The sequence below is a fragment of the Neopelma chrysocephalum genome, unplaced genomic scaffold (genome assembly GCF_003984885.1).
Source record: "Neopelma chrysocephalum unplaced genomic scaffold, ASM398488v2 Primary Assembly neopelma1_77, whole genome shotgun sequence".
In the NCBI taxonomy this organism is placed as follows: domain Eukaryota; kingdom Metazoa; phylum Chordata; class Aves; order Passeriformes; family Pipridae; genus Neopelma; species Neopelma chrysocephalum.
The window spans coordinates 5,061,393-5,074,930 of record NW_020897738.1 but is presented as its reverse complement, the minus strand read 5'-3'; the positions used below and the strand labels follow the sequence as shown (position 1 = coordinate 5,074,930).

Sequence of the window (13,538 nt, the reverse complement as noted above, 5' to 3'; positions counted from 1 at the left end):
CAAAGCAGGCTGAGTTAGTGCTGGAGATGCCCCTTTTTCATGACTAATTCCTCTAAAATGGCTATTTATGGCCACAAATCCAGTCTTTGAAATACTGAGATTTACCAGCAGGCTGTACAGAGATGTTATGACCATAACTACCTTTTCTATGGCTATTCTGTGCATCCTCCTCTAGGTCTTCAGCTCTTCCCAGCACCACCTGACACAGCTTTGCTGTCAATACTCATTAGGAACTGACATGTAAAAGCTGCCTCAGCTCATGGGTTTAATAGCTTTCCTCACTGCATTTATCCTTTATCCTTCTTCCAATCTGTAGATTTATTATTACTACTAATTACCCATTGTCTTGGGTTGATTTGTTTGCTGGACAAAGGTAATTCAGTAGCGCTGATTACAACCTACATCCCTTCGGGTGCAAGGAGCTGCACTGCAAAACCTGCAATAAGAAGCCTGAAGGGGAAAAAAAAATTACCAGTGTGTTACACCTCTTTTCTCTAATCAGGATGTAACAACTTCATCCCCTTTCTCTTTACTTATCCTTCTCAATACCTCCCGTAAATCGGGTTATCTGGTGGTTCAGCACCTTCTAGAGTGAGTTAAAGATTAGCTGCTGCCCAGCAGAGTGACACAAAACACTTAACACTCCCACACCTCTTGCTTTAGCCCTGTGCTGTGCAGTGCTCTGCCAGATCAAGATGTGGCACATCACGCCATGAAAAATGGATGGCAGGATCCTTTAATGGTGCAGTACCTGGAAAAGTATTTAGAGCTACAGCACAAACCCAGCAATGCACACAGGGCAACCTTTTCAAAGCTGCCTAATGCATTCAGAGCTCACCCACTCCCCAGTGCCCAGCCTCCTCCTCACCTTCCAGCATCTCAAAAATCACATGCAGTTATGTGTAACCTTCTGAAAGTTAACCCCGCAAGAACAGCTTATTTTCGGCATGGTTATGATTCCTTCCCTCTTTTGTAGCCTGCTGGGTGCGAGGGCAGCTCATAAAAGCATTCAAGAACAGGGTCGTGCCCCAAGGATTTTGCTTTCTAATCCTTACAGACAATACACTAAAATGATGACTCGGATGAGAAGGGTGTGTTTAACAGCAACTGGTGAGGAGACAATCAATCATGTAGCTCTGCTCAAGCCAGTTGTAACAGTTTGTAACAGCTCTGGGAAGGACACAGAAGATCTAAATGATCCTCATTTTAAATATTGCTAGTTTTTTTTCTTTTTTGTCCTGTACTGATGCTACTTCTGTTCATAGTTTACCAACTGCTAGAGGTAACAGTAATTTTCCTTACTGTTCAGTCAGCAGTAAATATAATTCATCTGTCTTTTGAGGGCCCAGAAATCCTTGCCAATGGTAGGAAAGCAGGGCGATATTTTCTTCCCCCTTCTCTATTTCTTCAGCTCTTTTATCATGATTTTCCCATTCCCATTACTATTGATAATATAAGGCAAACCTGAAACCCCTTCCATCAGAAGAAATCAAAGTCCCTCAGGAACAGGACTGACCAACTGTCTGAATTTTCTGTGTTGCATACAAAGAATACCTGTAAAGACTCACCAGAGGTGACACAGCAGGACAGGAACAGGGCTGTGAACAGGACTTATAACCTTCCAGGACTGTTTGAACTGCTTTCACAACAGCCCTGTGCTGACTCCATGCAAGAAGGGAAGACCTGTGTTTATGCACACAGTGCTCCCACTGCGTTAATGTGCTACTGAGCATAATCCCCTTCACTCCCTGCCATATTAGTCACTCTCTTTGACTTTACTGGTGTTCCTGGGCTGATAAATGTATAGATACAGTAACAGGATTCTGAATTAAGACACCATTTAAGAACACGGTTTCAATTGCAATGATTTGTGGCTATGAGGTCATTTAGACCAGTCTACTTCCCTTTTGCCAGAGAAGATTTGTAGCTATTATTTCCCACCCCCCAAGCAATGATCACATGCTGTTTGCTTCAGCACTGCATGTTGCAATACCTCAATGAATAATACACAAGAAGCAGAAAATAAACAAACCCACTCTGCCCGGGGATAATGTGTGGTGTGTTTTTTCTGTAGGATGATTAAATGTGAATGCATGTCACAGGATGTAGGGATTGCTCTGCTGGGAACCCAAGAGGATGAGAGCACACAGCTCTCTGTACCCAGGCAAATGGCCACGGAGAAGGTTAAGGGAGCCCCCAGGCAGAGCCAGCATATGCACTGCTACTCCCTGGATGCTCTGTTCACTTGGCTTTTATATCTGTAAAACACAGACACTTCATAGATTCCTGGGTCAAATTCCATACTCTTCCCAAACACCTTGGAAGTTTGAAGACGACAGATTTTCACCACAGAACCAGGAAGCTCCACGTGGTCTTTGCCAGCCTGTCCCCTCTGCCACCAAAACCGTGACAGAAACCTTCCCAGCCAAGAGAACAAGGACACAGCTCATGGGATCCCACACAGCTTCTGCCAGTGGGATCAGCTGTCCCTTCCTGCTGCAGTGTCAGGAAACCAGTTAAAACCACTTCTTTTCTTGTGCCTCCTGTACACCCTGAGCAAAGCTTCCATCTGATGTCTTTGCAACTACACAGATCAACAGCTTGGGTAGATAAAAGGGTCTAACACGCCTGCAAGACAAAGTTTTGAAAACCAAGATTGCTTTGGAATATCTCACATTGTTTTCTTGCCTTTGGTCGTGGAGAGGAGGAAGCACACTCAAAGTCAGTCAGCCTTGAATTACCTCTCAAGAAAAACGACCACCTGCCCCTTCCCACTGGAAGCAAGAAAAAGCCATTTAAAAAAAAAAATCTTGGTCTCTTCAGCCTCGTGTTCTTGTGTCTGGTTCAAAGCAATGTTAAGCAAAAATGTAAATCTTTTCAACAAAAGGGTGTTTCAGGACAGAGTCACCAATAAATTTAAGACTGTTCACTTCAGATCAATCAGTCACCTGTTCTCAAAACCAAAGCCAATCCACTCTGCCCATAACAGCAAGTCACACAGGCAACTACTGATGTCCCACATTATCATGTCTACCTCTCACACCTCTCAACATGCAAATGATATCCCTGCCCAGGCAGTCAAGATTCATTTCTGAGCAAAGAAATACATTCCCAGAATTCAACAACCTTGTTTCTCTTCAACTCAGTGTTCAGGAAAATAAAGAGTGTGGCGCAGACCTTCAAAGGGTGGTCCCCTCTCCCATCCACCCAGCAAATACCCAGCTCACTGCCTTTGGATTTCTTTTTTCACCACAGCTATGCGTGTTATGTGGAAAAGTATTCTGTTTCTACTACTTTGTGAAAAAGGATTTTCAATAAAAGATAAGCGACAACGTCAGAAAATACTTCTATCACAGAGGTTTCACTCAGTAAACAGGTGTCTGGGAGATTATCTTGCCAATTTAACCGAAGCTGCAAACACCAGAACGGTTCTGGGATGACTAAAATCCCCCTTTTTTCAAATAAAAGCCTTTTATCTGCCAAGCGACACTTCCTGTTCTAAAGGCCATTCTCCTCAGTAGTTGTCAACTATGTATTAATCTAATTCATATAAGCCTTAGAAATAAATACTTTCATGTGCAGAATCTTTTGGGAAACTCTTGATTCCCTGAGGCTTTAAAGAGCAATTGTTGCTTATCACCGTGGAAATTTCCACTGAATTTAAAGCCTGGTAACAAGGAAAAAAAAGATACATCAAATATTTCAGTGATTAACAAGTTTCCCAGTCTTTGTCATCCTCAAAGGATTTTCATCTGATCAGTAGGGAAACTGCTAAAGAAGAAAATAAAAGGAAAGTGATCTGACCTAGTAAGGCAGTGCTTGTGTTCCCACTCCTGGCCAAAATAATGGCACTCACTTCTAACAGTCCCTTTCAGCCAGCAGCAATATCAAACACATTGGGCCTTATTTTAAAGGGTAGATGTTTTGGCAAAGAAAAACGCTACTGAACTGCAAGCAGACAGTTAAACCCCTCCCTAAAGAGCTCTCATAACAAAACCGCTCTGTGTGTGGGAGAGGCGAGTTCTGCCAGAGCACTTACAGAAAAGCAGGTAATTGAAGTTTTTCTACATTTAAACTCCATGCCCGTGCAATAAAAACCTGATTTTAAAAGCTCTGTAAAGCAGAGAACTTTTCTGATGTCTCAGGGTCTGCCACGGCACAGAAATGGCCCCACTAAAGCAGCAAACTGCTGGGTTTTGTACACCTTTTGTACACACTGTGGGCCTGTGATAAATGGCACAGTGGACACGTTAAAAGCCTCCTGGTGATGGAGGCTGTCAATCCATCAAAAAAAAATCCATGCAAAGAAGAAAATAATATATTTCAGTGACGTGGAGCAACCTTCAAACTTCAAAGTAGTTAAGATTCATCACGTGTCCCCATCACCTTTGTGTGCCACCAGGTTAGAAACACAGAGAAACAACTTACTGTACCTGAGTATGAACTGATCCACCGTGGAATTGTTGGCAATCGTCACATAAACGTTCACAACCTCTCCTTGTTTGACCGGCTTTGAGGGCAACCAGACAACAATGTTACTATCCAGCCTTAGCTCTGTTAGCTGGGAGGTCTCCTGGCCTCGATAGAGGCTGACAGATCCAATCCTCTGCAGGTGGGACACGGTTTCATCCATGCCATCCTTCCCCGGCCGGATGGCATTTCCCTTCCTTATATCCTCGGGGGTGCACTCTCCCTTCTCATCTCCCGCTTGGATGGTGTAGTAAAGCTCCACGGGGCTCCCTTCCAACTGATCCGGTGGCTTTTTACGGCCCGTGACAACCGTGGGGGGGTTGAACCAGCTGGGCAGGAGCTCCAGCTCTGCCACACAGAGCCCCAGGTCCCCTTTGAGCCTGCAGCTGCCTCGCACCTCCCGCGTCTCTCGGAAGGCGAACACCCGCAGGCAGGGCAGGCGCTCCGTGGTGCTGTAGTCATCCCAGTCCCTGCCCACGATGTAGAACAGCACCTGCACCTTGGGCTTGCTGGGGTAAATCTTGTTGCTCATGATGTAGGCCTGAAGTTTCCAGTTGTAAGTGAACTTGTTGGCGGATCCGAAAAAGCTAGAAGTTAACATGAGGTCCTGGGGCACGGCTTGTTCCACGGAGAAAGGGCCGTAGCTGGCGTTTAATACAGGCGGCCTCTTGGCTTTGTAGGGGAAGAACGATTCCACCCTGGATTGCAAACTGGAATTTCTCATGAAGTCCTGGTTGGCTTCCTTGAGAAAGAAAGACGTCTCGGTGTTGGAGATCCGATAGCTCACAGGGAGGTACGTTGGCAATGAGGAAAATCTCTGATTGTTGTCCAAGACCCCTCGACACTCTGTCACTAATAAAAGAAAAGGTGACTTAGATCAAATCTGCTTAGAGGTTCAAAGGGTCATTTAGCACAAACTTCAGTGGAGCCACCTGGTAAGTTAGGGACAAGCATTATTTCATGCAAGGATTTACAGGTTAGCTACGTGTTTAGATGTAGCTAATTCTTTTTTTGCATTACATTCACTAAAGAAAATATAATGCAGGTTTTAGAGCATCTGTGATAAATGTTTTGTCACATGGATGATGTACTAAGGGTTGTCTGCAGCTCATACTCCCAGAGGAGGGTTCACAAGCAGAAGCAATGCTTGTCCCAACAGCCTTTTCACATGGCTGGACTGAACCACAGCAGTGCTTTGCTAATACCCAGTAGGTCTATAAAATACTCATTGAATATTTTGACTATCACCTGGATGAGAAATAAATACGGTACTAGTCACTCCTATGTGGTGTCTCACCTCCCCAACAGAACTTCAAGCAAACTTGTGTAAGTTTGCACACACCCAATCTCTTAAGGACAAATCAAAGTCAAAGCCTTCCCAAAGCAATTCCACAAGTAAACAGGGTGTCTTTGAAAAAACAAAACACCCACATGCTCACCTTCCCCACTCCCTTCTGGTCCTTCTTTCCACCCACTTAGAAACTTCCCTCCTGTCTTTCTGCTCAGTGACAGAGTTCATGAGGTGTTGGGTAAGTCAGTGCAGCCCCCAAGGACTGCAGATCACCATCCCTGCAGGAACACTGGCCAGGAGATCCAAGAGAGTTTCTGTTCCATGGGCAAAGCCAGAAACTTCTTTTCTAAGGACTGACCTCCCCCCCACCATTTCACAGAAGAAACCTTGCTCTCGTATTACTGTTTCTGGCACTGTGGTCTATCTACACCTCTATAATTTAATATCAACACTACCTCAGCATTCTAAGTTATTTCAATGCAGGTGCACACCACAGGCTAGAAATATTTCAACAAGTGCTAATATATAAGATGCACACAGAGAGAAATTAGAACATACTGGCCAATTTCAAGTTTTGGCTGAATATCAGATCTCTTTTGACCTGAATGTTATTTTCCTGCTAAAAAGGTTAAGGACAGTTATTGTTGAAAGGTAAAATTTATTATCTAAATTAGGGTAGATAACAGTGGAGTTAAAATACATGTTGATTATGTCATACTATTCACAACTAAACTCATACTGAAGGGATTAGCTATAGGTACAGAAGGTAAATGATGAATCCAGTGCTAGACTGTCTTGAGTGTTTAAAAACAGAGTTTGCCTTCAGACATGTCACTTCCAATGGGGAATCCCATCAGAATCAGGATTTAAGGTTCTGTGGAAGTTCAGCTCTTTAAAGAAGAAAGGCAGGGGCAACACAATGCACAGATTCATCCTGAAACTCAGGAACACCTGAAGACCTCCAAAACACCCTACAGAGACACACTCTCACCAGCTTCCTCACAAAGGGCTGCAGCTCAGGAGTTCTGCAGATCATATTTGTTGTCCTGGCATGTCTGGCTGCTGGCAGGCTAATTACACGGTCAAATTTAATTAAATGTTTTCAAGGAAGAAATAAACAATCAATATCTGTCATGACACCAAATGACTGCTGCTGACAGACAACTCCACTGCAATCCTGTGGAGTGTGCACATGCCAGTGTGCTGGCACTGCTTGGTGCAGGGAAAGGGAAGAGCTTTGCAAGGCAGGTGTCAGGTAATTAGGAAAAAAAAGGGAAGAGACAAACACGGAGGAGGGGGAAAGCAGAGCTCTCAAAGGACAGCAGCCATAAATTTGAAATAAGGAATTAAGATGTGTTCACTCATGTTTAATTCATGCACCACTACAGGCTGGTAGGATTAGTTCTCATAAATGAGCAAACTGCCACGACTGGACTAAAGTTTGGAAAAAAAAAATAAAAAGAAAGGTAGAAATAGAAAAAGAAGTAGTGAATTACCAGCACAACACCCTCTCTGTCAAGCAGAATCACATTTAAAATATAACATCAGTTTAGCACACTGCTACAACCCTGCAAGTCTGTAACCTCTGGCACACATTTTGATTCTGCTGAAAAAGAATTTACCAATACCACCTCCTGAGCTGATTGATTTCCCCTTACCTGAATCAAATATTAATCTGTTAGGGTTCCATTCCAAAGTGCTATAACCCTTTAGTAAGGAATGAGAAGAAGATCCACTTTGGACCATGGACCTTTCAAGGAAACAGGAAAACCTACATCATGTTTTGATCCAGAAGCAGAACAAGATCCTGGATTAGAACTACAGGAGTTCCCTCTCTAAACCCCTTTACTTGCCCTGCATGAGCCTGCTGGGATTTGCCACCTTCCTGCAGCCCTTTGCCAAGGGCAATCATTGACATTTTTGCATGGCAGACACCACCACTCTTTAAAAAACCCCTGGTTTGCTAGACAGGAATTCAGCTTCTTAGCAGTCAGTCTGGCTACTGAATTTGACTCAGTGACTCATCAGAATTTCTTTATTAGGTGTCTCAGGCCAAGAGCTCTGTAATATTAGAGGGCAGCAAGCTCCACTTAAGGGAAGGACATAAGGCCTTTGGGGAAGGTAAGCATGGACTGACTTCAGCCCACAGGTACAGTTTGCTGAAGTGTTTCCACGAGCAGAGATACTCTGGATATAACCCCATTGATACTGAGGGAATACTTCTGGTTTCAACAGAGCCACAAAACCAGCAATAAACTCAGCAGGCTGCAGAGACGAGTCCTGTGATTTCAAAGAGCTGTTGGTCAGGATCTCTGCCTGAAACCAAACAGTTGTTTTTCTGCAATTCCCAGGACTTTTGCTGCAGCACATTATGCTCAGACAGACAGTGGGCTCATTTTTGCAGGCACTCCATTTATCCTGGGTTTATCACAGGGATGAGGGTCTGTAGGACTCGGCCCAATATTAAGAAAAAGTCATGCAACTTCTGCTTTAACAGGCTGAATGCAAACAGCAAAACCCACATGGTCAGACTGACAGCAAAAAGAAAAAAAAAAAGGCTTCTCTTTTTTTATTGTAGTCTAAAGATTTCCACCCACTTTCATACCACACATAATGGATTCCTGTACTTCTACAGTGATGGCTGTACTTCAGACAATTTATTTAAGCACTTTAAGCCTTTTACTGATAAAATTGGTAGTTAAAATTGTCCATTTTATTTTTAGAATCCCAACCATGCGCATCAGCAACTACAGGCCATCATTTAAGGGATTTTTTTTTCTATTCTCTTCTCTACCCAATAACCTTCATGTCCTGGTATAATTAATTACTGATGTTTCCAGAGAACATTTTTGTATGCTTGATCAGCTCAGTTTCAAAGTTCTCTAATTTATCAGAGAATCTATTTTAAACGAGATGCCAAGGTTTTTTTTTTTGAATTTCAAATCACAAGTTATTATTTAAATAACCATTAAGCATAAATTTATTTTGTGTACCTGAAAAATACTTTCAAATAAAGCAGCCATGCCTATCAGTGCTTTCAGGTGCTCTGGAACAGATTTTTTCATTTTTAACTTTTTTTCTGCTCAACCACTGAAACCCATTTGCAGAGGTTCAAGTTTACACCTTGTTTTAACCTAAGTGGTGTCTCTCAGCAACAGTATCAGCTCTGGGAGTAATATTCAATATTCATATGCCAGTCCAGCCTCTAATGTGGGCATGGTAAAAATGGAACTGGGTCTCTGTGACAGAATTGCTATAAGCATATTTTTACAAATAAAACTTCCACCATGGAAGCTGAACTTCCTCAGGTTAAATCAAAGGTGTAAAAACCCTGAAAAAACCAGAGTCCTGATCCTTAAAGGTGTTGTTGGCCTTCTAACTGGGTCCAAGTAGTGAAACTTCCATTTCATGAGGGCTTTTACAAACTCAAATGGAAATCAATATGGGCAGGGTGAGCAAGGAAATGCAGAAACACCATTTCTGTGCTGAAAACTAACTCTGACTACAGCAGAGCTGCCTTACAAGTAGGCAGTGCTTTACCCCTCTACATTATCACACAGGAGTTACAACTCACCCAGGGATGAAGTGCTGCTTGGAAAAGGTTAAGAACCATCAAACAAAGTGAGTATTAGCCAAGAACAAAAGTGAAGGCTTACAAGTAATTACTTCTTCTGTGTAACAGCCTGGTGACTTTTTAATCCTTCTTCTGGCATCATATGCTTCTGCAGCACTTCATCTGAACCCAAACAGGCATCTGTTAAGCACATCACTGGCTCCAAAGTGACAGACCAGCTCAAATTCCTACAACCCAGTGAGTTCATTGGATGTGAAACACTGAATTCTGATCTGTATTATTATTTCTTGGATTCCAGTGTAAGAGGAATTTTCTTTGGGGGTATTTCACATGGAGCTGGAGCCCTGGGTGCTGGATTCACTGGAACAGTCATAAAAGCTTAATATTTTTAAGCCCTTCTTTTATGAGTTCGGTTTGAAACGACTTTCTTTTGGACTGGGAATTAAGGGTTTAGATTGTGGGTGGGAGATTACTGGCCAATGGCCTTGTATCTTCTCTGCCTGATGTTTGATGAGCCACTGAGCCTTCAAGGCAACCATCTGCCTGTCCCCTCAGCCAGAAGGCTCCGAGCCAGAGAAAGTCAGTGAGGAGCAGAAGACATCTGCCCATGCAAAGGAGGAGTAATGTGAGAAGCTTTCTCTGCACCTTGTATGGCCCTCAAAGGCACATTTATAATTCCTCCTTCCAGGAAACAAACCATAGGAAAAGTGGTAAACAGATTTCTGTCCCTCTGTGTTCTCCTGTTACCCCAGCACAGCAGCACAGCTGAAGCTTCCACCAGGAATTCTGTAATTTTGAAGGCAGAATCTTCTCCTTCCTTTTGTAACAGCTCTACTCACTACCTTGTTCCTCCATTCCTAAATGTAGCCACAACTGAATGCTGCTACCATATGGATTTCAATTTTTTGTTCAAGTTCCATGCCACCAGAATTTTAAGAAAAAAATCCACCTAATATTTCTTAGAGCATCAGTGCCCCCTAAAATCCTACGAATGCTGTAAAGGTCATCCCTGCTCCTTACACGGACACCATTCCCATCTGCCCCTGCACCCAGAGTCTGACCTTACTGTGTGCTACACAAACCACCCTCTCACAAAAGTCCCCATCCCTGAATTTTCTTCTGTGACTCCATCTTCCACTACAAACCTGTCCTGCTCTTGCACAGCAAATCACATATTCCAGCTCAGGAAATATGGAATATAAGGAAAAATAAAAGTAGGAAAGATGCACCTAAATCAGCACAGATGTTTCCTTCACCAGAAAATGTCAAAAGCTATGTTTTCTGGTGCATTTTCCCTTTATTTTCCATGCCAGCACCACATTTAGTGACTTCACAGTGTATGAAATCTCTGTATCAATATTTTGCTTAGAACTAGAGCTCAGCAAATACATTCATTTAGACCTCAGAATGACCTTAGTTGTACTCTCATCCCCTCCAAGTTCCTTTTTCTTCACATCTAGAAAAGGGAGTTTTGCTGTTGGGAAGGCTGAGTGGAACCTAAAACCATACAAGCTCAAATTCAGAATAGGGAACGTATTTTTAACTCTGAGGTTGATTAAATATTGCAACGAAGGGAGCAATGACACGTTCATGTCTTTTCATCAGAACTGGATTCCCTTCTGAAAGGTACATTTTTCTCAGCACAAGTTACTGTTTAAAATACAGGGATAACTGGAGCCTCATACTCCTTTCTGGCTTAAAAACTATAGTTCTAAGACTATGCAAAAAATCATTTGGAAAACCACGTGACAGGGTAACTGCAGAAACCACATTTTGTATTTCCCATGTCTGCCCATCAGATCCTGCTTTCTCATCCTCTGAGAGAACAGAGAGACTCTTTGACTAATTGCACACAGTCAATGTCAAGTGTCAAATGCTTATGATGACCAATTTGTGAAGTTAAAAATAAACTCTGGAAACAAATCTGGCAAGGAAATCCACAGAGCAAACATCTGAGGGAAATTGCAGCCTGTTCTCAAATATTCTGTGAACACAGCAATGGCAATTCCATCAAATAACTGATTGCTAACAAAATTACTTTATCTGTTCTTTTCAGAATCCAGGTTTCATTAAACTGAAAGTCAAAGTCCAAGGATAAGTTTTAACTGCAGTGTTTCATTGATTGACATGGGATGGTATATTCCTATTCACACACACGGGAGCACAGACTCCTGGTAACCAACCAGACATATTTTAAGCCCAGATTTAGACAGAATCTTATTTAGCCTAGATCAGAGTTCAATTAAACCACATCACAAAGCTTGTCAGGAGACATTATAATCAGTTATTGTGAACAAATTTCCTATTTTATTTCAATGGGACAGATTAACTTATTCCATGCAGTATATTGTTAAATGAAAAACTGCAATAATATTCTATTAAATAGGCTTCTCTTACATTTTGAGAGTATACCCTTAATGAATTTATCCTTTTTTGTATTACCACAGCCCAAATCTTCACTAAATCTCCACAGACAATTGTGGATTTAGTACAGAAAGTGAACACTTCCCCCATTTTTCTCCAGCAGATGCAAAACACTGGCATTTCAGAACTGTCAGGAACACAACAAGCACCTAAAACAAGGAGTAAACAAAGGTACAAGAGGAACTTCTGCACTTTAAAGCACAAAACCAAAGGGATGGTCACTGAAAAGAAATTATGGGAATTCAAAGTGGATAAAAAAAAATTTCATACAGTGTGTGATTAGATGATAGAGCTCATTGCAAGGGGGGAAGGCACAGAGGCCAAGAACTTACCCAGACTTAAAAGGACGATCTGAATGTTTGGAAAATTATTCAGACCATTTATAGTAATGTCATTAACTACATGTAAAACTCCTTGTTTCAGTATTTATTGATTAGAAGCCAGGATTAGACCTCTGCATTATAAAGCATTATCCAACATCTGTCAGGTTGTTCCATTTTCCTCAGGATTACCAACACAACAGACACGTGTATAAACCACAAATAGCTGTTTGTGAGGCACAGCCTTTTCACAAACAGAAAAGAGAATCTTTAAAGTCTATTTTGGAAACACAATGAAAACTTTTCAGAGAACTGCAGGTTGGAAATGCATTTCCAATATTTCAATGACAGCCTCCAACTTTCCATGGTCGCAGTTCTGTACCCTTTGTCTGCACCCTTTGTCTGCAAAATTCCAAAATATCCTTTTATTGCAGACCTATCTTCCCTATCCCCTCAATTCACAGAACTGAGATGTGTTAGTCAAAGGCTGTCTGACATTCAGGACTGAAATCTATAAACAGTTTTCTCAGACTGGTTGATGACCTTAAAAGTCTGTAAAACAACAGCGTACATGCAAAGGTCAGTGAAGATTTCCAGGATCACTCCCCCTCCCAGTGCTGACATTCCCAATTTTCTGTACTGCCGAGACCAACTGACCTATTTAAGCGAGTTTACGGTGTAGAATCAAAGATAAATATCTGGAACTCAAATTTCTCTACTGAAAGCATTTGTTAAGAGGAAAAGGTTTGGAAAACTTCTACAGAGACACCATTCCTGTTTTCTTCCGCTGGTCAGGAGCTGCAAATGTCAGTGTCCTGTGAGCAACATGCAGCAGGTAAAATGTCATATGATGGCCTTTCATTCCAACACCCTTTTCCTCATTGTGGTGAACTCCATGGATTCTGCATTCATTCATTGTGTCAGCACTAGAAGTCCAAAGCAAATAACACTTAAGCTGATCCTGTCTGATAGCTGTAGAGAAGAGAAGGATTTAGGACACCAGAGTTTATTCCCAGCTCCATCAAAAACATATGGTAGCCACAGGAAACCTCTGCAACCTGGTTTCTCCAGCAATGAAATGAGAGAAGCCATCATTCAGTTTGATTGACTTGTGATTAAAAAACACACTGAGTTCATCACACAAAAGACCAAGTAAAACACTGTCTGTCTGTCTTTGTGTGTGTGTCTTTAAAGCAGCCAAAAATAGCCCAGTGGAAGTCACAACATGGGGAGTAAGCAGACAATATGGTCAGGATTTGCTAACTTAACCAGTACCTTTTCAGAGACGTGGACTGTTTAACTTCTTGAAGAGGCCTAATTTTCATGCGAGAACAATTATGTGCAAGACAGTTCTCTGCAGGGGATGTACCAAATTTAGCCCTACAAGATGGCTCACCAAAATCCCCACAGAATTTTAAACCTTGGCCAGAATATCACAGTTGAGTGGTTTGGTTTGGTT

The 13,538-nt window shown here is 42.2% G+C and overlaps 1 protein-coding gene across 1 annotated transcript in view; it reads right to left on the bottom strand.

Moving 5' to 3' along the window:
• The window catches only part of TMEM132C (transmembrane protein 132C), a 203,100-nt gene that overhangs the window by 139,361 nt on the left and 50,201 nt on the right, over nucleotides 1-13,538 (bottom strand). Inside the window, exon 2 of the mRNA XM_027689249.1 lies at nucleotides 4,434-5,322. Coding sequence (XP_027545050.1) covers nucleotides 4,434-5,322 — 889 coding nt within the window. The remainder of the gene's footprint in view (nucleotides 1-4,433; nucleotides 5,323-13,538) is intronic.